Source organism: Bubalus bubalis, chromosome 17, assembly GCF_019923935.1.
Source record: "Bubalus bubalis isolate 160015118507 breed Murrah chromosome 17, NDDB_SH_1, whole genome shotgun sequence".
NCBI classification, from domain to species: Eukaryota; Metazoa; Chordata; class Mammalia; order Artiodactyla; family Bovidae; genus Bubalus; species Bubalus bubalis.
In genome coordinates this window covers 57,840,181-57,862,430 of record NC_059173.1, presented here as the reverse complement: position 1 = coordinate 57,862,430, position 22,250 = coordinate 57,840,181, and the positions used below count along the sequence as shown (strand labels likewise).

The window sequence follows — 22,250 nt, the reverse complement described above, 5'->3', positions numbered from 1 at the left end:
CAGGGAGCTTGTGAATCAAAAACCAAACCATAAATATGTCATAATGCTTTGGGCACGAGAACTAAGACTGCGTGTGAGAGCTGCCCCTCCAAGAGGGCCCAGGAGACCCCAGGGAGAGCCCGGAGCAGCAACCCTGGTACCACCATGTCTCCTCCCACTTCCTTTTAAGCTTTATCAGAAGCAAGATTAAAAAAATCATCATCATCATCATTCTGGGAAAGATGACACAACCTTCACCAAAGTCAGAAGGCTCAATTATTCAACTTCTATTTCACCCCAATGTCCTAGATTTGATCAAGAGAGAGACTTAAAACTGGCAACTGCGGCCCATCCTGAAAAGAGGGAACAGAGGCCACATCTCATCCTTAGGAACCAAGGGAGTCGCTACAGGCAAGCTCACCACACACGAAGGCAGAGGTTCCAGAAATAAAGTGAAAGTGAAAATGAAGTACCCAGTCGTGTCTGACTCTTTGCGACCCCAAGGACTGCAGCCTACCAGGCTCCTCCGTCTATGGGATTTTCTAGGCAAGAGTACTGGAGTGGGGTGCCATTGCCTTCTCCAATTCTCCAGAAATAAGGACACATACAAAAAAACTAAAGCACAGACAAGCAAGCCTGGTATCAATTCAAATACAATCCTACGGACAGATGTTAAAGACTCAGGGGTAAAAGGGAATAGTGGTAGCTTAGTGTATTGCCAATGTCGTGTCAAATTATCCTAATATGTTTTTTGGTAAGTCTGCCTGGTATGAGAGAGAAATGCCATGAAGAAAATGTCTCTTCATTTTTCAAAAAGGTCTGGATAAAATGAAGGTCTGGATATGTAAGCTGGATGACATAGTTAAGGGCTGTTGTTGTTTAGTCACTCAGTCAGGCCACCGCATGGACTGCAGCCCTCCAGACTCCTCTGTCCATGGAATTTTCCAGGCAAGAATACTGGAGTAGATTGCCATTTCCTCCTCCAGGGGATCTTCCTGACCCAGGGATCAAACTCATGACTTCTGTGTCTCCTGCTTGGCAGGCAGATTCTTTACTACTGAGCCACTTGGGAAGCCCATCATAGTTAAGGGTAGTGACAATTATTTGAAATACCATCCTCAAAGAATATTAATTATTGAACTGCTGTAACCTGAAGGAATGGCCTTGTGTCATTATTCTTTTTTAACGGAATGCTTATATTAATCACTTAGAAGAACTCTGGGACTATGCTTATCAATTTCGTAGATGGCACGAAGTCAGATGAAAGATAATATTCCAAAGAATCTGAATGTAGAAGACTGAATGGACAGCAATGAGATGACATTTTCATAGAGACAGATAAGAGCCCCACATTTGAGTATGATATCAGTTGCACCAAAAGAAAGGCTGGAGACTTAACAGTATTGTAACAGTGAGAGTCAGAAGTAACACAGTTGTTTAAAAAGAAAAGCAAATTCAATCCATGGCTGCATTACAAAAATTAAATAACCAGATCAAGGGGAGAGAGTCTACTAGGTGACACCCAAGTTGAAACCACATCTAGAGAACGGAGGTAAACCCTGAGAGCAGTTTTTCAAGAGGAAATTGATTATCTAGAGAAAGCCCAGGATGGTTAAAAGTACAGAAATCATACCATCTGAGAAACTGTTGACAAAACTGGGGAGGTCTGGCCTAAAGAACACTCTCTGGGGGATATGATGGCTTTCTTCAAATACTGAAAGGCTATTCTGGGAGCACAGGGGACTATATTCAATAGCCTGTGATAAACCACAATGGAAAAGAATATGAAGAAAAAAATATAAATTTATAACTGAGTCACTTTGCTGTACAACAGAAATTAACACAACATTGTAAATCAACTATACTTGAATTAAAAAAAAAAAAAGACTTATCCTGGGGACATCCCCTGAAAGAGTTCGGGTTTGCCAATGACCTTCTAGAATGTAAATGCAACACTCCAGGTCCAGGTGGGCAATCAGAAAGCAAAGGAAACACCACCTCTGTGTTGTGCACTCTGCTGACACAGCCTAAGATGGAATGGGGCTTTTTGGCAACAGCTGACTCACAATGATTTAGGCTTCTCATGTGAACCAAGCGAACAGCTTTCAGTCTCAGCAGTTAGCACCACTGGTCGGTCGCCACATTATACATTTCTGTGCTCAGCATCCACTTCAATCCACTAGAATGTAAGTTTCACGAAAGCAGGAGGACTTCTGTGCTGTTCACAGCTGAATATCCCACACTTAGAACAAGTCCTGGCCCCTAGTGGACATTCAGTTAATACATACTGAATAAATGAAGGACTGTTAAACAACCAGCAACAAAAAAGCTACAATGGGGACAAAAGATAAAGGGCAAGACAGTAGCCTGGTTCTATGCAGCTCCAAAAGAGAGAACAAACAACCACTCTAAGTTACAGGAAGGAATTTTCAATCCAAGAAAAACCTCCCTAATCATTAGGACTGTTCCACAACAGAGCAAGCTGCTCCTTCAAGTAAGGTTTTGTCCTCTCTAACTGCAAATATTATACTAGATGTCTATTCATCTACTAAACTAGATGAATAGGAAGTCTGCATGTTCTTGATGCCTAAACTGGGTAATCTCAAATACTTCTGAGATGTGATGATTCTTCATAGAAACAAGTTACATGGCATCGGTGAGGATGACTGGGATAACATCTGGGCTGGACAATTTCCAGCCACTCCACTAGATCCACCCTCCACCTGGTCCTGTCCTGCTCTGAGCTGGGGGACGCGAACTTAAGACTACATCCTGTGTCACGGCTGGTTCTCTGGCTTTGGGATAAGTCTGGTCAATGGGGATAAGAGAGAGAGAAGTCAGAGGGCAAGGGACTGAACCTCTGGCTGCAGGCCTATGCGTCCCTTGACCAGAGACCTCAGCTCCTGCAAGGCATCCATCTCGACACAGCCATCCCCCCTGGGGTTTGGGACTATTCCTTCCTCTTTCTTCTTCAGGTACAGGCACTGGCCCTTGCCCAACACTCCTAGTCATCCTTATATGCATGCTCTTTGGGTAAGCAGTCTTTTGATTCAGTGTACCTCAGATTATCCAACTGGAGTGTGCCACTTGCTTCCCACCAAGCCCTGACCCACATACCAGCTAGGTGGGGACTCACCCAGTGTCTGTCTGAATGCTCCCAGGGACCAGCAGGTTCTGGAGGGCTCTGGTGCCCAGCTCTAATTGTCAGACACGCCTCTTTTCTATTCAGCCAACTCCATCATTCTCCTTCATTCATTTTAGTGCTGCTATGATAACACTAGGCTTTTCACGGCTTTGAATCCAGCTTTCAAAACCAGTCACGACACCGGGAAGGCAGTGTAGCCTGTAACAGTTTATAGCCTGTCTCATGTCTCAGCAAAACCGCTTAAGCAGTTTGATTTCCTGTGCATTCTGTAATAGCAGCTTCCCTGTTTAGCAAGTACTCTGGCTTCACAGTCAATCATTCCTTCAGAAAAAGGAAGCCGTGGCAGGTTGTCACACAGCAGTATCAAACTTTGGACACCAACAGCCGTTAACAGGAAATCATGTATATATTATGTTCTTCCTCCAAAAACGAGTTTATGAAAACGAGCAAACACCAGCAACTTTCTCTTCTTCATCTCTTTTTACGGAGGCTGCCTTTCTGTGGGAACTAGAATAATAGAATGTTTTCACCCTGGGTTGCTTTTATCTTGTAAAGAATGTATCCAGTAGGGAAACAGTGTCTTTTCTTACTGCCAATGGAGTAGTACAAAATGAATGAAAATATTTGGTGAGAACCAGTATTTCTTTTCACAGCCCAGTGTCACAGCAAGGATTAAGCAAACAAAACATCAGGTGGGAAAACAGCACATAAACCTAGATGAATGTAGACAAAAGGAGATAAAGACTGCTTTTTAAGTTATTAAACAAAGAGGAGCAAAATCTTGAGAACTGCCCAAAATAGGAAGAAAAACCTCCATAGGAATCTACTGCCAAAAACGATGACTTGCATATCATATTATTAATTGTACATATTTACAGAAATTTGGCATCTGTGGCAACTTCTGAGTGTTCATTGGAAGGACTGATGCTGAAGCTGAAACTCCCAATACTTTGGCCACCTCCTGCGAAGAGTTGACTCATTGGAAAAGACCCTGATGCTGGGAGGGATTGGGGGCAGGAGGAGAAGGGGATGACAGAGGATGAGATGGCTGGATGGTATCACCGACTCAATGGACATGACTTTGGGTAAACTCTGGGAGTTGGTGATGGACAGGGAGGCCTGGCGTGCTGTGATTCTTTGCGATTTGGGGTCGCAAAGAGTCAGACACAACTGAGTGACTGAACTGAACTGAACTAAAGACAGGTAGAAATGGAGAAGATAAAAATGAAAGCCATAGGACTTCTCTGGTGGTACAGTGGATGGGAATCCACCTGCCACTGCAGGAGACATGGGATCAATCCCTGGTCAGGAAGATTCCACAGGCAGTGCAGCAACTAAGCCCGTGAGCCTCAACTATTGAAGCGCATAGAGCCCACGCCCAGCAACAAAGACCCAGCACAGTCAAAAATAAACAAATAAAAGAAGTATAAGATTTATATGAAGAAAACATGAAAAAAAAATTTACAAAATACAAGCCTTAAAAAAAAAATGAAAGCCTTAAAACTTTCATTATAATTCCTCCTGCAACAAGTTTTCAAACTGCTCAAATGTCTAAGTTTTGGACAATCATAGGATGATGGGGTAGCATCGTCTATTCCAAAAATAGTACAGTCCTATTTAGGGGCAGGGGGACCACTGTTATAGAAAAAACAGAAGCTAAGTGAATCCTACTTACTTCTTCCAGCAGCGTGCAGCTGTCCTGTTCTGCCTGGGGCTCCCTTTCTCTGACCTTTGACCATGTAAAGTAATTGGCGCTACAATATGACATTCTTTGCCACACTGGCAGGAACCTCTGTTTCATCTTTTTTTTTTTCTTCAAAAAAACAGGACCTACGAGTAACATCTTTATTCCTGTTCAAAGTCCTGTGGATGGAGCTGAAAACACTAGTCTAGAAGTAGAGTCCCTCCCCTGTTACACCCGAGGGGAGCCTCTGTCAACGGCCTCATCATCAGAACTTAGATCCTCCTCAGAATTGGCTCAGTCGGTTAAGAATCCACCTGCAAAGCAGGAGACCCAGGTTCGATCCCTGGGTTGGGAAGATCCCCTGGAGAAGGAATGGCCACCCACTCCAGTATTCTTGCCTGGAGAATTCCACGGACAGAAGCGCCTGGCAGGCTACAGTCCATGGGGTCGCAGAGAGTCATACAGAACTGAGCCACTAAACCACCACCACTTCAGAATTTGCAGCTCAACCCCTGATGTAATGTCAGTCTAAACATAGCTTCAAATAAGCTGAAAGATGTGCCCTCAAGCCCTTGCACTTAGGGGGAAATTTATGACAGCCTGCAGTGGTAACTGGTTCCTGGAACTTACTCCTCTGGGAGGGAAGAGAAAAAAAGCAAACACTTAAGGACATATCCAAATAGGACACATCTAATATCAAAGTGAAAAGAAACTGCTCTGGGCCTCTCCTGTAAAGAGACACGCTCCAGACATTTTCCTCATTGGACCAACATCTCACTCTTGCTCTCTCCCATTTCAGTTTGGGGCTTCTAAGTATATGTATAAACTATAGAATTTCCTTTCTAGAGACAGTGAAGATTTCCCCAGTCCTGCTACCAGACCCTGGATTCAGTCCAACAAACACATATTGAGTTCCAGTTATGTGCTAGACACTGGGTCACTGTGCTAATAATGAGAATACAGGTTTTTCCAAAAATGTAGGTATCCTCCTTAATTCCTGGTTCAGTTCTTTGGCATCCTGACTAGAAAGAATAATTATCAATTATGGCCTTAGTCTTAGGACACTCAGGTGATCTCCAATGATTTCATTCACTAATTTAAAAACTGGTATCAGTCGCTCAGCCATGTCCAGCTCTTTGTAAGCCCATAGACTGCAGCCCACCAGGATCCTCTGTCTTTGGAATTCTCCAGGCAAGAATACTGGAGTGGGTTACTGGGATCTTCCCAATCCAGGGATTGAACTCGGGTCTCCTGCACTGCAGGCAGATTCTTTACCATCTGAGCTACCAGGTAAGCCCATATTTACTGACTTTTGGCTATTTGCAAGGTTATTGCTAATAGCAACAGAAATGTTCCTGTCTCAGGCACTAAAATTTGAAAGGAGGGAAAGTGTAACCATGGGGGTCGCAAAGAGTCGGACACAACTGAGCAACTAAACTGAAGTAACCAAAAGCACAAGGTGAAACCATGGCACAAAGAACTGTGACAATCTGAAGGAAGAGAGACTACTTACCACTCAAGGCATCAAGGAAAAAACAATTCTAACAGGAAGTAGCATTTTTTTTTTATTTATTTTTTAATTGGAGGAAAATGGCTTTACAATGGTGTGTTGGTTTCTGCCATGTAACAACACAAATCAGCCATAATTATACATATATCACCTTCCTCTTGAGCCTCCCTGTCCTCCCTCCATCCTACCCCTCTAAGTCATCACAGAGCGCCAAGCTGGGCTCCCTGTGTTACACAGCAACTTCTCACCAGCTATCTATTTTACACATGGCAGTGTCTGAAATTACCCCCTGACCCAGCAATCCCACTACTGGGAATATACCTGCTGCTGCTGCTGCTGCTGCCAAGTCGCTTCAGTCGTGTCTGACTCTGTGCGACCCCATAGACGGAAGCCCACCAGGCTCCCCTGTCCCTGGGATTCTCCAGACAAGAACACTGGAGTGGGTTGCCATTTCCTTCTCCAATGCATGAAAGTGAAAAGTGAAAGGGAAGTCGCTTCAGTCGTGTCTGACTCTGTGCGACCCCATAGACAGAAGCCCACCAGGCTCCCCGTCCCTGGGATTCTCCAGGCAAGAACACTGGAGTGGGTTGCCATTTCCTTCTCCAATGCATGAAAGTGAAAAAACAAAGTGAAGTCGCTCAGTTGTGTCTGACTCCTAGCGACCCCATGGACTGCAGCCCACCAGGCCCCTCTGTCCATGGGATTCTCCAGGCAAGAGTACTGGAGTGGGGTCCCATCGCCTTCTCCGGGGAATATACCTGAGAAAACCATAACTGAAAAAGACGCATGTACCCCAATGTCCACAGCAGCACTATTTACAACAGCTAGAACATGGAATCAACCTAGATGTCCAACAACAGACGAACGGGTAAAGAAGGTGTGATACAATGGAATACAGAAAAGGAATGATTTTGAGTCCGTTTTAATGAGGTGGATGAACATAGAACCTGTTACACAGAATGAAGTTAAGTCAGAAAGAGAAAAATACTGTATATTAATGCATATGTATGGAATCTAGAAAATGGTAGTAATGAACCTATGTGCAGGGGAGGTATGGAGACGCAGACATCAAGGACCGACTTCTGGACACGAGGAAATAGCACTGGAGCCAGTCTTCAAACCAAGAAACAGCACAGCGAAAACCCAGCCATGAAAAGGGTGGGATGTGAACAGAGGGAGGGAAGAGAGAACAGCCTTGGGTAATTGCAGAGGGTCTTGAGGATCACAAAATTTTTAATTAAAAAGTAAATTTATTCCACTTTGGATAAACCAATTGTGATATAGCTATACAATGGAAGATTACTTGGCAATAACAAGCTGTAATGTTCTCATATATGCCAACAACAGGGATGAACTTTATAAACATTAGGCCAAGTGAAAGAAGCCAGATACTACAAGAGGCCACACATTATATAATTCCATTATATGTAACAGCCAGAATAGGCAAATCCATATAGACAGAAAGTAGATTAGTGGTTGCCTGAGGCTGGTGGGAGGTGTGTTGCAGGGAGATGGGAATTACTGATAATGTTATGGGATTTCTATTTTTTTAAAGTGATGAAAATGTTCTGGAGTCAGATAGTGGTGACGGATGTATAGCTCAGTGAATCTACTAAAACCCAGTGAACAGCACACTTACATGAAAGGGTGAACTTTATAGTATGTGACTTATACCTCAATAGAGCTGTTATAGAAAATAAAATCAATTCATTTAATATTTATGTTTATATAGAATTCAACGCCTAGGCTAGCGCCCTATATGTATTTTTCACTTTGACATGTGTATTAATGATGCACAGAGGAATACCACATACTTATATAACACAAAACATAATAGCAGGTTGAAATTTTTAAGTAAGGTTCACTGTCTTAAAACTTTCCTAGAAGAAATGAATCTATCTTAACTTTCCCAATCAGGTACATTTCGGGTATTAAAAAATAAATGACAAAATAAGTTATGCAAAGCTTTTTAACATTTGAGCACAAAGTAGTTAGTGTAAGAGATCAGTGTCCTTTATATGGCATCAGCTTTAATTTTCGAATGCCATTTTCATTGAAACTCAGGGCTGTATTCCATCATATGTTTTCTAAGACCATATAAAAAAGACCAATCATAAACTTTTAGATGCCAGTTTTGTGTGTGTTGATGGTTCATTTTTTCATTCTTAATTATAGAAAGTAGCCTGATATTAGTATTTAATTTTTTTATAATTTTTATTGCTTTTCGGTGACACTGTGCAGCATGTGGGATCTTTGTTGCCCAACCGGGGATTGAACCCACACCCCCTGTGGTGGAAGCACAGAGTCTTAACCACTTAACTGCTCTTAACCACTGGACTTTTCAGCGAAGTCCCTAATATTTAATTTATTCTGTCTTCCTCTGAGAAAGATTCAAAAACTTTAGAAAGCTACTGATAACAGTTTCCTCTTCTAGGTCATACGTACCGTTAATTTTCTGATTTTGTGCCTTGAGACATACACAATGAACTTAGGAGAAGACAAATTTGACTCATCACGAGCACTGCGGCTGCTGCTGCTAAGTCGCTTCAGTCGTGTCCGACTCTGTGTGACCCCATAGACGGCAGCCCACCAGGCTCCCCCGTCCCTGGGATTCTCCAGGCAAGAACACTGGAGTGGGTTGCCATTTCCTTCTCCAATGAAGGAAAGTGAAAAGTGAAAGTGAAGTCACTCAGTCGTGTCCGACCCTCAGAGACCCCATGGACAGCAGCCCACCAGGCTCCTCCATCCATGGGATTTTCCAGGTAGGAGTACTGGAGTAGGGCGCCATTGCCTTCTCTGCATCACGAGCACAAGTCTAGCTAAATGTCCATTTTACAAGTAAAAGGAAATGAAAGTGAAAAAGATAATACAGAAGCACATAAAATGATAAAAAGCTTACCAATTTTACACCATGGGATGTACTTATGGAAGGCACAGATGGAAGGACAATGTCTTACAATGTTCCAACTTGGAGACTGTGAAGGGGCCTGAACTTCTGAGCCTGAACGTGGCGCCAGTGAGATTACTCACTATGTGCCTGTTACGTGCCAGTTGTCAAGAAAAGCATTTCCCCCACTTCCAAGTTGGTCCATTACTCTGCAGTAATCTGACTTTCTCCTGCAAGGGGAACTTTAGTTAGAAGCAATCTTCCAATAAACTGGCAGAAGGGTCTCTACCTTTAATTTCTATAATGGTGAAAGAATAGTAAGTATTGATTAAATCAGGTTCACATGCGTCCAGTTTAATAATTCAAGGTTCTTGCCCACGTTAGTAACGATCTCTTTTTGTCAGTAGGAACAGTGGGATGTATACCTACATGAATTAACATTCTGTATTAAACAGAACAGCAAAGAAAACGGAAAGGCTTACAGAAGCAAAGTGCTGAATAATTTATGAACTGTTCTATCACTAAAACTGAACTCTCCGCAAATGTGCGTTTTCAATTTCTCATATAACTATGGGGACCAGATTCTAGCTAAATATTGATTTTTACATTAAGAGAAACTGCCAAAATGATGAATAAGAAACCAACAAGGCAAGGAAATATGTAATTTGTTAGTAGTTATTGTAGAGACGAAAAAATAACACTCTAAACCGTACTTATAAATTCAAGTTTAAGCACTAAGTCAGGGATTATCCTGTAACCCTGATTACTAAATGGAATTCCTGAAGTGAGACACAGTACGTTACTCCCCAGATCCTGAGAGAAAAGTCATGAATCCACTTGCCAGAAACAGTTAATATATTACTTGAATTATAAACTTTAATTAAAAATAAGAGATCCAGCAACAAAGAAGTTTGTGGTTCAAATCATTTGAAACTACCTACCAGGTAACTTTTCCAAGTGTTAAGGCAGGCCAAGACCAGTTCCACACAGCCCAATTATTTTTTACTCCAGAGAGTTCCAAGTAATTTTTACAAATATCTGTAGAATTTTTTATATAAACATCCAGATTTCCCACATTCCAGTTCCCAGAAACTAGATTCCATTCAAGTATTTATTAAGATGTGTGGGTAAATGACTTGGGGAAAGAAGGACATCACATTGAAATATTTTCACTTATCTGAAGAGATGCTGTGTTGTATGCATGTGTAAGTGTGTATGTGTGCGATGGTGACAATGGAGGAGGAATACATACTTGCTGTAAAAATTCTGAAAATTACAGGAGAGCATTTTAAGAATATATGTTAAACCTGAGACCCATACATATTATCCTCGAGAAATATGTATAGTTTCAAAATGAAGCCCCACTGCTCTATTTTTGTGTCAATTTCATGATGCATCCAGCTTCATTCTTTTCATGATAAAAAGTTGGAATAGAAATAAACAGTTTGGGACTTCCCTGGTGGTCCAGCGGCTAAGACTCTACATTCCCAATGCAGGGGGCCCAGTTGGATCCCTGGTCAGGGAACTAGATCCCATATGCTGCAACGAAGTATTTGCATGCTGCAACTGAAGAACACACACGCTGCAATGAAGACCCGGAGCACCCACATAAAGAAATAAATAAAAATATTTAAAGTAAATAAATGGTCTACTCCTGGATTTTTTATTCTCAACAACAAAGACAAATTCAAAATGACTTAAAAGCTATAACATGAATGTCATTATGCTTTCTCCATTATTAATTACAAATACATTTTATAACAGAATCGTGTGTGACAAGGAAAATGGGCAAATGAATATAGCAATTCAAAACTACAGAATTACTGAATATCAGGGCTGGAAGTGGCCTTGGGCACTATAGAAGGGCAATTCCTATTTAAATGGAAACCTGACCGTGAACTCACCAGGGGACAGCCCCTGTTTGACTCACCTGTGTGTCCTTCTTACAAAGCTCAGCATGTGCCAGGCACTCTAAATACATTTGAAACCAACTATCATGTGTGTTGGATGAAGGAAATCCATTTTAATGTAGTCGTTTATCCTCTCAGAAGGAAAGACTTCTGGCTCTGCTCCTCCTACAAAGAAATGGCTTATTGTTCATTTATATATTAGTAATGCAAGGAGATCCAACCAGGAGATCAGCCCTGGGATTTCTTTGGAAGGACTGATGCTAAAGCTGAAACTCCAGTACTTTGGCCACCTCATGCGAAGAGTTGACTCATTGGAAAAGACTCTGATGCTGGGAGGGATTGGGGGCAGGAGGAGAAGGGGACGACAGAGGATGAGATGGCTGGATGGCATCACCGACTCAATGCACATGAGTTTGAGTGAACTCCGGGAGTTGGTGATGGACAGGGAGGCCTGGCGTGCTGTGATTCATGGGGTCGCAAGGAGTCGGACACGACTGAGCGAATGAACTGAACTGAATGAATAAAAGCCTGAACACGAGATCATGCAATGATAGTCCTCTACTAATGGAAAGGGTGTAATTCAAAAGTTTGTATGTAAGTAGCTTCAATTGAGCTCAGAATGCATTTTCCCATAGAAACAAGTGGTGCATAATGGCTCATGTCTCTGGCCAGCCCACAAAAACTTCCTTAAGTATACAGTTCCAACAGACTGACCACTGTGCAAAAAAACGTGCCATGGGAAAGTGTCCAGCACCCCTCTGTGGGAACCATCCTGCCGCTGCCTGGAAGGCAGGCTCCTTCAAGATCAGAGATGTGGGGGGACTTCCCCAGCAGTCCTGTGGTTAAGACTCTGCCTTCCAATGCAAGGGGCACAGGTTCGATCCCTGGTTGGGGAACTAAGACCCCACATGACATGGGTGTGGTCAAAAATAAAAAAAGAAAAGATTAGCAATGTGGGGATGAGCAAGAACTCAGACCAGGGCAAAGTTGTCAGGAATGACAGAGAGAAATTATGGTTTACTCTCCCCCGCCACCCCAAACTCGCCTTCTGTCCTTCACTCAGCCACTGAGCCTGCGTATCTGGAGCATCTTCTGTAGGTCTGGCACTGTGAGAGCCCTGGGTGACATAGTAGAGACCAAAACCCACAGGTTTTTATCCTTCCAGAGCTTATAGTCTCATAGGGAAGACAGACACCGAAGGATGAGAAAGGCGAATGGGGCAAGGCTGAGTGGGGAGCAGGGAGAGGTCCGGAGCAGAGAGAGCCGAAAAGGAAGAGCATTTAGCAACATGAGGTATCATTTCCTCTTTGAGCTTCCACCTGCACTCATTTCCTCACCGGGGTGGAGGAGATGAGGGACAGGAACGAACAACTGAAAAGATGATGCAGTGGCGTTGCTCCTGGCTGACAAGGTTCTGCTGAGCTAGGTTCTCAGCTTTCCCAAGGAAACTGTGAGCTTCCTAAGGGCCTGAAGAAACTTTTTTTCCTGATGAAATCAGCCAGAGGTTTCTGTTGCTTACACCTGAAGATCCTGTCTAATATACCAAGTCACGTGACGTTTTATTACTTTGGGTCAAAGGCCACTGTAAGATTTACAGAGCAAACAAATACAGTGAGATCCTACCAGTAAGCCAGGCAATCAGAGTGAGAGGCCGAACAAGATGTTATTATTGAGCATTTCTGAAGTCATTTCTTACAAGGAACAACAGGATGAATGCATCAGCATGCTATTTTAATAGTAGTACCTAAAATACGGTGTGTGGTTTTTTTTTTTTTTCCTTTTTCCAATCAGGCTGAGAGATACAGAACACTGGCCATCTCCTAAAAAGCATTCAGTTCCATTCTCACATGCTTAAGGTATCCTATGGCTCAGGAATCCCAGTCACTTCCTCCGAAGACTTGAATTTTTATCTCCCTGCTTGATTATTCCAAAGAAACTAAGATACCATTAAGCTAGCTCAGGCGATAGCATCACCTGTATTATAGACTGATAGAAAAATTTTAAGAACACACATCCTTGGGGAAAAGGCCAGGTAGGAAATGAAAAGTGTAATTTTTGAAACTAGAAAAATGTACTCATATCCTTTATCTTTAATTAGAATTGATATGTCCCCTGCAATAATCTAACTTCATTCACCTTGGATAATGCATTTATTAATAATTTCCCTTAGTCACTATAAACTGTATAGAAGTTCATGTTTCATTTTCCTTTTGGCTTATTATCAACAACTTTTACCACTGCTTCTTTAAAAAAAAAAAAATTGGCCTAGTTGTGAGGCATGTGGGATCTTAGCTTCCCAACCAGGGATCGAACCCATGCCCTCTACACTGGGAGCTCGGAGTCTTAACCACTGGACTGCAAGGGAAGTCCTTTACCACTGTACTTTGGAAAAAAAATCTTTTTCCCAATAAGACTCACATGATTTCATGAGTAGCAATCACATGAAAAACAAAACTTTGGCATATGAAAAAATTCTAACAGTAAGCAGCAGGATTCTGAGAAAAAAAGCAACGTACAAGAAAACTTTTTTTAGTATGATGGCAAGAGTTTGGGAAAAAGGAACTTACAGGAAAAAGTTTGTGCTGCCAGTTATTCAGCCACTTTTTTTTTTTTTTTTTTTGCTATTTTTGCAATGTCCAAGAAAAATTTATTTCCTAAACTTAATTTTATTTTCTATTTTGTTCTCCAAAGGTCTCACAATCTTCTGATTATAAACTCCAGGAGTCAACCACTATAAAGATGATAATTCCATGGATGTAGGTTTCAATTCAAAAAATAAAAAGGACAGAAAAATGTATTTTTGACCTCAAACAATAAAAGCAAATTTAAAACACCAAAAATGATGTAAAAAAAAAAAAATCAGAATTGGAAGAATGTGGACTGTTTGGTAATTTTCCTGCCTCTGAATACTGATTTTTTAAAAAATGTATGTGATATATGAGATTATTCTCTCAGTATTTCAGAGAAGGACAGAGTGGTGAATCTAGTTATGCAAAGAAAGCTTCTGTCTATAAGCCAGGATTCATATGAAGTTAGATCATTTGCATGAGGCCATATAGTTTTATGCTATACTCATATAAGAACCATTTCCTCTTCTATTCTCTAAAATCATTATTAACCAGAGATACTGAAAAATCAAGCATGCTGCAACCCGCCTGACCTTCAGAAATAAGAACCTCTTTTTAGGATATTTCAAACTAAGAGTGACTCATGGCGGGTAAGCAGGTTGCTGTTAAACTGAGATCTTGAGTTAGCATTCCCTGGTCTTTCTGCTCAGAGAGAACTGTCTAAAAGGGTACAGGTGAGAGGGAGAGGCTGTAACAGGGCAGGTGGAGGTCATCACCATCACTTTAGGGTGACAAACTCTCTCTCTGGAAACCCCTGCAAACCTCAGAAAGGCCCTGTGTGGAAAAGAGAGGCATTCAAGGAAGACTTTAAGAATATCCACGAGGGGATTCCACCTTCCAGGTGGGGTGTGTGTGTGCTCAGTCGTTCAGTCATGTGCAACTCTTTGCGGCCCCACAGACTGTAGCCCTCTGGGCTCCTCTGACCATGGAATTTTCCAGAGAAGAATCCTGGAGTGGGGTGCCATTTCCCAGGCCAGGGGATCTTCCTGACCAAGGGATGGAACTAGCATCTCTTGAGTATGAAAAGGACACACTTAACATGGAATGGGACATGCAGCTCTACAGAGGGTTCAGAGAACTCACACAAGAGACCGTGCACATCTGCCAGAAAGTTCAACAGACAAGGTCAGAGGATGCAGTAAGCCTGTTATCAGGGGTGAGTGAAGCACTGTAGGTCAGCATAACCCTGCCAGGTGCAGGCACCTAAAATGCTCAGCACAAAGCACGTGGGCACGTTCTCTCGCTGTGTACCGAACTAGGAAGGGGACAAGACTCAGTCATCTAGTGGCTTCCTCCTTCCTTGTTTTCATGCTGGGCACAGATGGATGAAAACGGTCCCACTGGTATGGTGTGTCCGTTTCTGCTCGTGTACACAGCTCATCAACGGACACAGTTAACACCTGCTTTCAGGATCTGACGTTTCTGGTATCGGACAAGGCGTGCTGGTTGTCATCTGCATTGAAGAGTGGTCCTCTGGCCAGGGGTTGCTATAGTTTCACGTGGATTCCCAGTTCCTAAGGGGAAATGGAAATGTACCCACCCCCAGCCCCAGGGGGCAGAACCCGGGCCACCTGACAGCTGGGCCCCTCTGCTACATCCCTCCTTAACTACTGGTTAACTTTTAATCCATTTAAAATGTTATCCCACGTTTACTTAGCCCGGCAGTTTATAACAAACCCACCAAACAGGACAAGCCAGTCTGGGTTATATAACGTGTAAATAAGCCAGGGCGCTGAGGAGGGAGCTTAGAGCAGGATGAGCTGCAGTGATGGTTAAACTGGTTCAACCTCATGACACCTGAAGACAGCCTTTCCACTCACTGCTCCCTCCCAGAACTTCACGTCTAGAATAATGAGAAGACAAAAACCAACCCCCAAAAGTTTATCACATGTATCCCCACAAACACTGATTAATAAGTCACTAAAGGGCTTCCCTGGTGGCTCAGTGGTAAAAAGTCTGCCTGCTAATGCAGGAGACCAGGGTTTGATCCCTCCCTGCGTTGGGAGGATCCCCTGGAGAAGCAAATGGCAACCCACTCCAGTATTCTTGCCTGGAGAATCCTATGGACAGAGGAACCTCGTGGGCTCCATCTGTTCATGGATTACAAAGAGTCGGACAAGACTTAGCAACTAAACAAGTCACCACAATCAATTAAAAGGGACACTAAAGTAATATTGAGATTTCATTTAGTTTTTTTTTTTTTTTAAGCTGGTAAACCTACCAAATAACTCATATTTGGACCTAACAATATTAACATGTTCTAAAGAGATCATCAGTACCTAGTAGCTTTTCCCCACACACATATGTTATCAATTTAAATGTGGGCCAAGTGCCAGAACTCAAGTTTTACCAATGTGTTCTATGACTTGAATAAACTGTTCTATAATTTCAGACATGTACTTGTTTAAAAAACATCTTATATATCTACCATCCTCAGAGATGTTGAAGATGTACTAAATGGTGAAACTGGTAATACTGCATATTGTATTAATTCTGTAATATGAGAAACTGACACAATAGAGAAGCCTCAAGAATGTAATATTTAACATTTTATAATAAGAAAGAAAAACACTGAACTAACAGTTATTCATTTTAACCCTACATTGCTTCATGAATTACATGATTACAATCATCAATAAATTTTTTTCTTTTAAACAGGCTCTTAGGAATCAACTGGAAAAAAAAAAAAAAGAAAAGCTATGAAGACTCAAAGTTGGGAATTCCTTGGCAGTCCAGTGGTTAGGACTCCATGCTCTCACTGCCAAGAGCTGGGGTTAAGATTCTGCATGCCAAAAAAATATTATATTAAAAAAAAAGAATCAAAGTTTTATCTGTATAATTAGTTAGGAGTAGATGGTGATTGTGTAAATATAAAAATCATATACACACTGAAAACACTACAAAGAAATTAGTGAAGTTCAACAAAAGGTGACTGAAATTTAATAACTGTGGTCTAGACATTTAAAAGCATATACATTTATACACACACACATGATTGGCCTACAACATGTAAATATATAGGCTCATTATAATATCTGTAAAACATTTAGGGCTCAGTTTAATGTACCAGAGTTCCTTTTTAGGTTCGCATTTTTTAAGTTTTTTTTTTTTTAATAGCTATGATCAAATTTGTTCTTTCTTGGTTTTGATACTCCATATTTGTGATTTTAAAAAATCAGTCCAGACTTCCCTGGCGGTCTAGCAGCTAAGACTCTGCACTCCGAATGCAGGGGGCCTCAGTCTGGTCCCTGGTCAGGAAACTAGATCCCACATGGCGCAAATAAAATTCACATGCCATGACCAAGACCCACTGCAGCCGAGTAAATAAATATTTTTAAAAAATCAGTCTTAAGGACTACCTTTGAAGAGATTAAAAACACACACACATACACACAAAGCTCCAACCAGAAGAAAAAAAAAAAAACTTTTCTGACAAGCCTATTAAATGTACATTTAACATGGTATGGCAAAACCTGTCACGGGAGGAGCGAGCCCTGGCGTCGTTAGGCTGTATCTTTCCACTCCTGAGAGCGCAGCGGGGGCAGGGTGGCAAACCGGCCTGACCTATGGAAATGACCACACTGTGGCGAGCACCCAGAGCTTCAGCTGATTGCAGATTTAAACGCCACTTTTCTTTGTCATCCCTACCCACCCTTCAGTGCAATACGGGGAAAAAAAAATCAAAGGAAATGGTTTTTGAAAAAGCTCCCTAGTGATTTTGATACTCCCCTGAGGATACTCCTGAGCATCAGTATGTGAGTGAGCGATGGTTGCTCAGTCATGTCTGACTCTCTGCGACCCCTATGGATTGTAGCCAGCCCAGTTCCTCTGTGCATGGAATTTCTAGGCGAAAATACTGAAGCAGGTAGCCATCCCCTTCTTCAGGGGATCTTCCTGACCCAGGGATGGAACCCGGGTCTCCTGCATTGTAGGCAGATTCTTGACCGTCTGAGTTACCAGCGAAGTCTTGGTGGGAGCCCAATATACTGCTCCCCTAAATAAGAACTAGAGAACGGAGCACTGCCTCATCTCACCCTGGAACGTACTACATCCAAATACCTGAGAACCCCTGGTTTCAACTGACTGCTCCCCTGACTAGTTTTAGAGCCCACAGTTGTGGTTGCAACCAGACAGGTATCAATGCAAAGCCAAGCGTGATACAGGCCCCCAAAAGAGAACCTTGTAAATAAAGACTGCTTCTCTGATCCACAGAGCTGAACCAAGCTGCCATCTTTATGATCTGAGCATCTACTGGGTAGGAGTTGACTCCACAGACGCCCTAGTCTATCCTGTCTGTCCTGTTCCCATCATTTGTGTCCACATGATAAGTCTGCAGAGGAGTGGCCCCAGCGAGGCTCACGGAAAGAGCTTCGGGACTAATTCTGCAGAAACAAAACCCAGGCAGAACAGGAACTCAAACTCACCCCGGAGAGATTACCAAAAGCTATTTGTCAGACAAGTCCTACGGTACTATTCCCAAAAAAATGCACAAAGGTGGTGGAAAGAGAAATTTTTTCAGAATTTGAAGGGGAGGAAAAAAGAGTTATTTTGTTCAGAGGGTAAGGGAAGTATCCTAAATGGCATCTTCTAAACTGTTACCCCTCCAAAAAGAAAAACATTTTACAGGCTCCAATCTCCACACTCCTCCCAGAAATTCCCATGGCTCACTTGGCAGGCCTCCAGGTTGCCTAGCTTAGCTGGCAAATATTCAAGTAGTTATTCCAGATATGTTAATGAGGATACCAGGGTGCTCCCATCACGTCACCCCACCCTCCCTTTCTTTGTGTGAACTGAACCTGTGCAGGTTAAAACAGGCGTGCCAAACACTTGCTAAGTGAGGTTACTGACTGTTGGCTAAGTGACTGCCAATTTAAAATAAGCACTGAGGGAGAATGGCTTTGCTCAAATGTATGTTGTCTTTCAAAAGGAATATTTTGAATGTTCAACTCACTCCCACTCCCATATTCTTCTTTGAGATAAAAATATAAGCATTAATGATTTACATTCTTTCAGTACCATATTCAGAGTACCTTAAGGATTCCAAGGTGCTTGCTTTACGAGTATTCCTTTAAAAGCAATTCTCCAAAATCCAAAACCAAGAGAGGATATATGTATTCATAGCTGATTAACTTTGCGGTACCATAGAAACTAACACAATATTGTAAAGCAACTATACTCCAATAAAATTAAAAAAATTTTTTAAAAACATTTTTAAAAAAGGAAAAGAAAAACTACTTCCCAGTGACATATGTTTGATTCCACAAATGAAGAAACAGAATTAGTGATTACACATTGGGAAAGATAATAACTGGAAATCAGGGGCAGGTTTATTAATTTGTTAATTTATCAGGTAATAAACTTAATCAACACTAGCTCTTCAGCCCAACATCAAGTATTTCCTTTGTATACTCAAATCACAAAGCCAAACAGCTACTTATTTTCGGTTAGCCTGTATTCTAAAAATCTCAAAATTTTCCCCACAAAATCAGACTACCTAAAAAGTTTCATTCCCCTTTCTTCCTGCCTCCCAAAAAGCTTTAACTTGTTTCTTCATCCACACAGACATTCCACACATAGTCTGAATATTAAAACAGGCCAGGCAGCTTCACTGTCAGCAGAATGGAAAGTGCCAGTTCCAAAAAAATCTCAACATCGCCTGGTCCCTAAATTAGTCCCCAAATCACTGGGCCTTACACAGGAAATCAGGATCCAGTATCTTAAGTTAAATTAAAGGGAGGTTGGAAGAAAAGTATAAATGGGATTACATACCTACCCAGGGTGACTCACGCTCGTATGCTCAAGATTAAACTAAGCACAGACTCTACAATCAGGAAGGAATTTTTCCTCTGGGGCAGAAAGGGGCGTGGGATTTCCAATGGGCAATGAAGTAGGATCATCTGTGTGGATCAGGTGAGCAAATTCCACACAATTAACTTCCTACTACAAGGAAGGAGGGCTTCCCAAGTGGCTCAGCGGTAAAAGAATCCACCTGTCAATGCAGGAGCCGCAGGAGACTTGTGTTAAATCCCTGGGTTGGGAAGATCCCTTGGAGGAGGAAATGGCAACCCACTCCAATATTCTGGCCTGGAGAATCCCCTGGACAGAGGAGCCTGATGGGCTACAGTCCATAGAGTTGAAGAGAGCTGGACATGACTGAAGTGACTTAGTACACAGGCATGCCAGTATTCTTGCCTGAAAAATTCCATAGACAGAGGAGCCCGGTAGACTACAGTCCATGGGGTCACAAGGAGTCGGGCACGACTGAGCACACACGTGCAAGGAAGGAGCAAACGCAGATGAGGTGCAGGCCTTCCCAAACAGTGCCGGTCTAAAGGCCCTTCAGATGTTTTCAAGACTCCAGAGGCAAGACATAGAAGCAAAGAGAGACTGGGGTGGCACGACCATGTCAATACACTTACCATTACTGCACAGTGCACTTAAAATTTAGTAAGAGGGTAAATTTTATGTCATGTGGGGATTTTTTTACAGTTAAAAATAATTTAAAAAAAAAAAAAGTAAGAAACTGGGCTGAACCTATCACAGTCACAGCTCTCCAGGGCAGCTAAAATGCTCGAATTTTGGAAAGTGCAATAGTGTACTGAAGATGCAGATGTCACTGCTTGGGGTTGGCCCTGGGCCGGCTGTCACGAAGTCTGTGTCCATGATTTCCTCTGCCTGCTGAAACCAACTGGCATTCAACCTGGGCTATTTCCTTGGCCTCAATTCTCTAGGTCCTCATTTTTCTCACTGAGAATGGGATGAGTAGTTAGGTTTTTCTCCTTTCACTACTTTTCTTAAAGTTACCATCCATGAGTCATTTCTTCTCCTTAAGTATTTCAATAAAGATCTCAAAGTTATGAAATTTTGTTCTGCTTTGGAAAATTATGGTTTAGAAACACAACAGACTCTCTATAAACAGGAATGTTTGCAAGTCGAGAGCTTTATCTGAAACATTAAAAATACTGCCATATCCATGTTCCAACATCCCTTAGTTAATAAGAACATGGGTTTCTCAACATACAACCATTTCTCTAGCTTAGGAATAAAAGTCACACTTGCTAAAATATTTAGTGTACATAAAACCTATCATAAAAGATTTATCTTTTAGTTGTTTAAGAATCACTAAAAGCAGTAAGGAGACACTAAACTTTTAAATATACCTGAGTGACTGAACTGAACTGAGCACTAAATAAAAATTATGTCTTAAAACACAGAGACAAAGTACCAACATCCATGAATTTTAAGTTAATCTAAGCATTTTCTATTCAAATATAAAATCATTAGAAGTTAAATATGTATATTCAGTTTAATAATGTCTTATTTAATTCTGAAAAAGACATCTCCCTTTAGTAACTTAAGCAAAGGGCAATACCTCTACTTACCTAATATTTTACAACTTCTGCTAATATTTCATAACTTTTTAATAAATAGTTTATAACTTTTTTTCCTATATGCTGAACCAAAACCAGAAAACTTTAAGTTAAAAGACTCCCACTGAAAATTTGTAAGCTATGTATATTTTTACACTGCACTTGGATGGCTACTTAATGTTGTGGTTCTCCCCAAGAGCATTTATACTTGTTTTCAGCAAATTTAAATATTCATTGGAAACATCTACCACTGTGTTAAACAACATATGGATTAGAATAAATTCTAGAAAAAATAACTAGACATATCAAGAGACTCCTAAGAAAAGAGGTCTTCCAAATATATGGATTTAAAACTCAGAAAAGCAAGACAGTAAGGTCACCTGGCATAAAAAGAACAAGTCGGGAGCCCAGCCTTCAATTCTTCATGCAGGACAGACGTCACAGTAGTCTAGCTTTTCTTGGGAGAAGCTGGTTCCAGGACCCCACCAGCAGCCAGCCACAGTCCTTCTATTCACTTCGGGAACAAAGTGATCTACTAACTCAACGTACTTGAACTTGAACTCTCAGTGCAATGAAAGGGTGTGGTAGACACTTCATTTAATAGCAATAATGATACTAAACACTTACAAAGCAGATGGGAAGATTCTCTAAGACCTTGTGGGCAGATGGACAGAGTAGAGTAGCTAAGAGGCTGAAGGGTTCCTGAGTAAGGAAAGGAAGGGAAGGAAGAGAATGAGGAGGTTGGGGGGAAAGAAAGGAAGGAGGAAAGGTCAGCCAGCTGAGGGTGGTGAAAAGACTGCAGTACACTCTGGGTTCCCACAGTGGAAACATGAGCACTTTGACATAGAACTGGTTAGGGTAAAGTAAATGCAAAGAACACCTTGATGAAGAGATGGTTAGAGCAGAGGCAGGAAGGATTTAACAAAAGCTGATGACGGTCAAGTTTAGGTTCAAAGAAATAGAACATATACATTACACACAGGGAGAGAGAGAGACAGACAGAAATTTGAGAACAAAACTATAGTCAAGCAGAACTATTTTAAGGCCCTTTTACAAACCAACCATGTCTCAACTAATCAAAAATTAGGGCAAACCAGACATGTACTATAATGACAATGGGAAAAAAATATCTGAAATT

General features: G+C 41.7%; 1 protein-coding gene across 6 annotated transcripts in view; it reads right to left on the bottom strand.

The window, feature by feature from the left end:
- The window catches only part of GAB1 (GRB2 associated binding protein 1), a 127,347-nt gene that overhangs the window by 84,565 nt on the left and 20,532 nt on the right, over positions 1-22,250 (bottom strand). Inside the window, exon 2 of one of the 6 annotated variants that reach the window (XM_006053802.4) lies at positions 11,136-11,280. The exons of the other annotated variants lie outside the window; for them this stretch is intronic. Coding sequence (XP_006053864.1) covers positions 11,136-11,186 — 51 coding nt within the window. The 5' untranslated portion in view covers positions 11,187-11,280. The remainder of the gene's footprint in view (positions 1-11,135; positions 11,281-22,250) is intronic. 6 annotated transcript variants of the gene reach the window in all.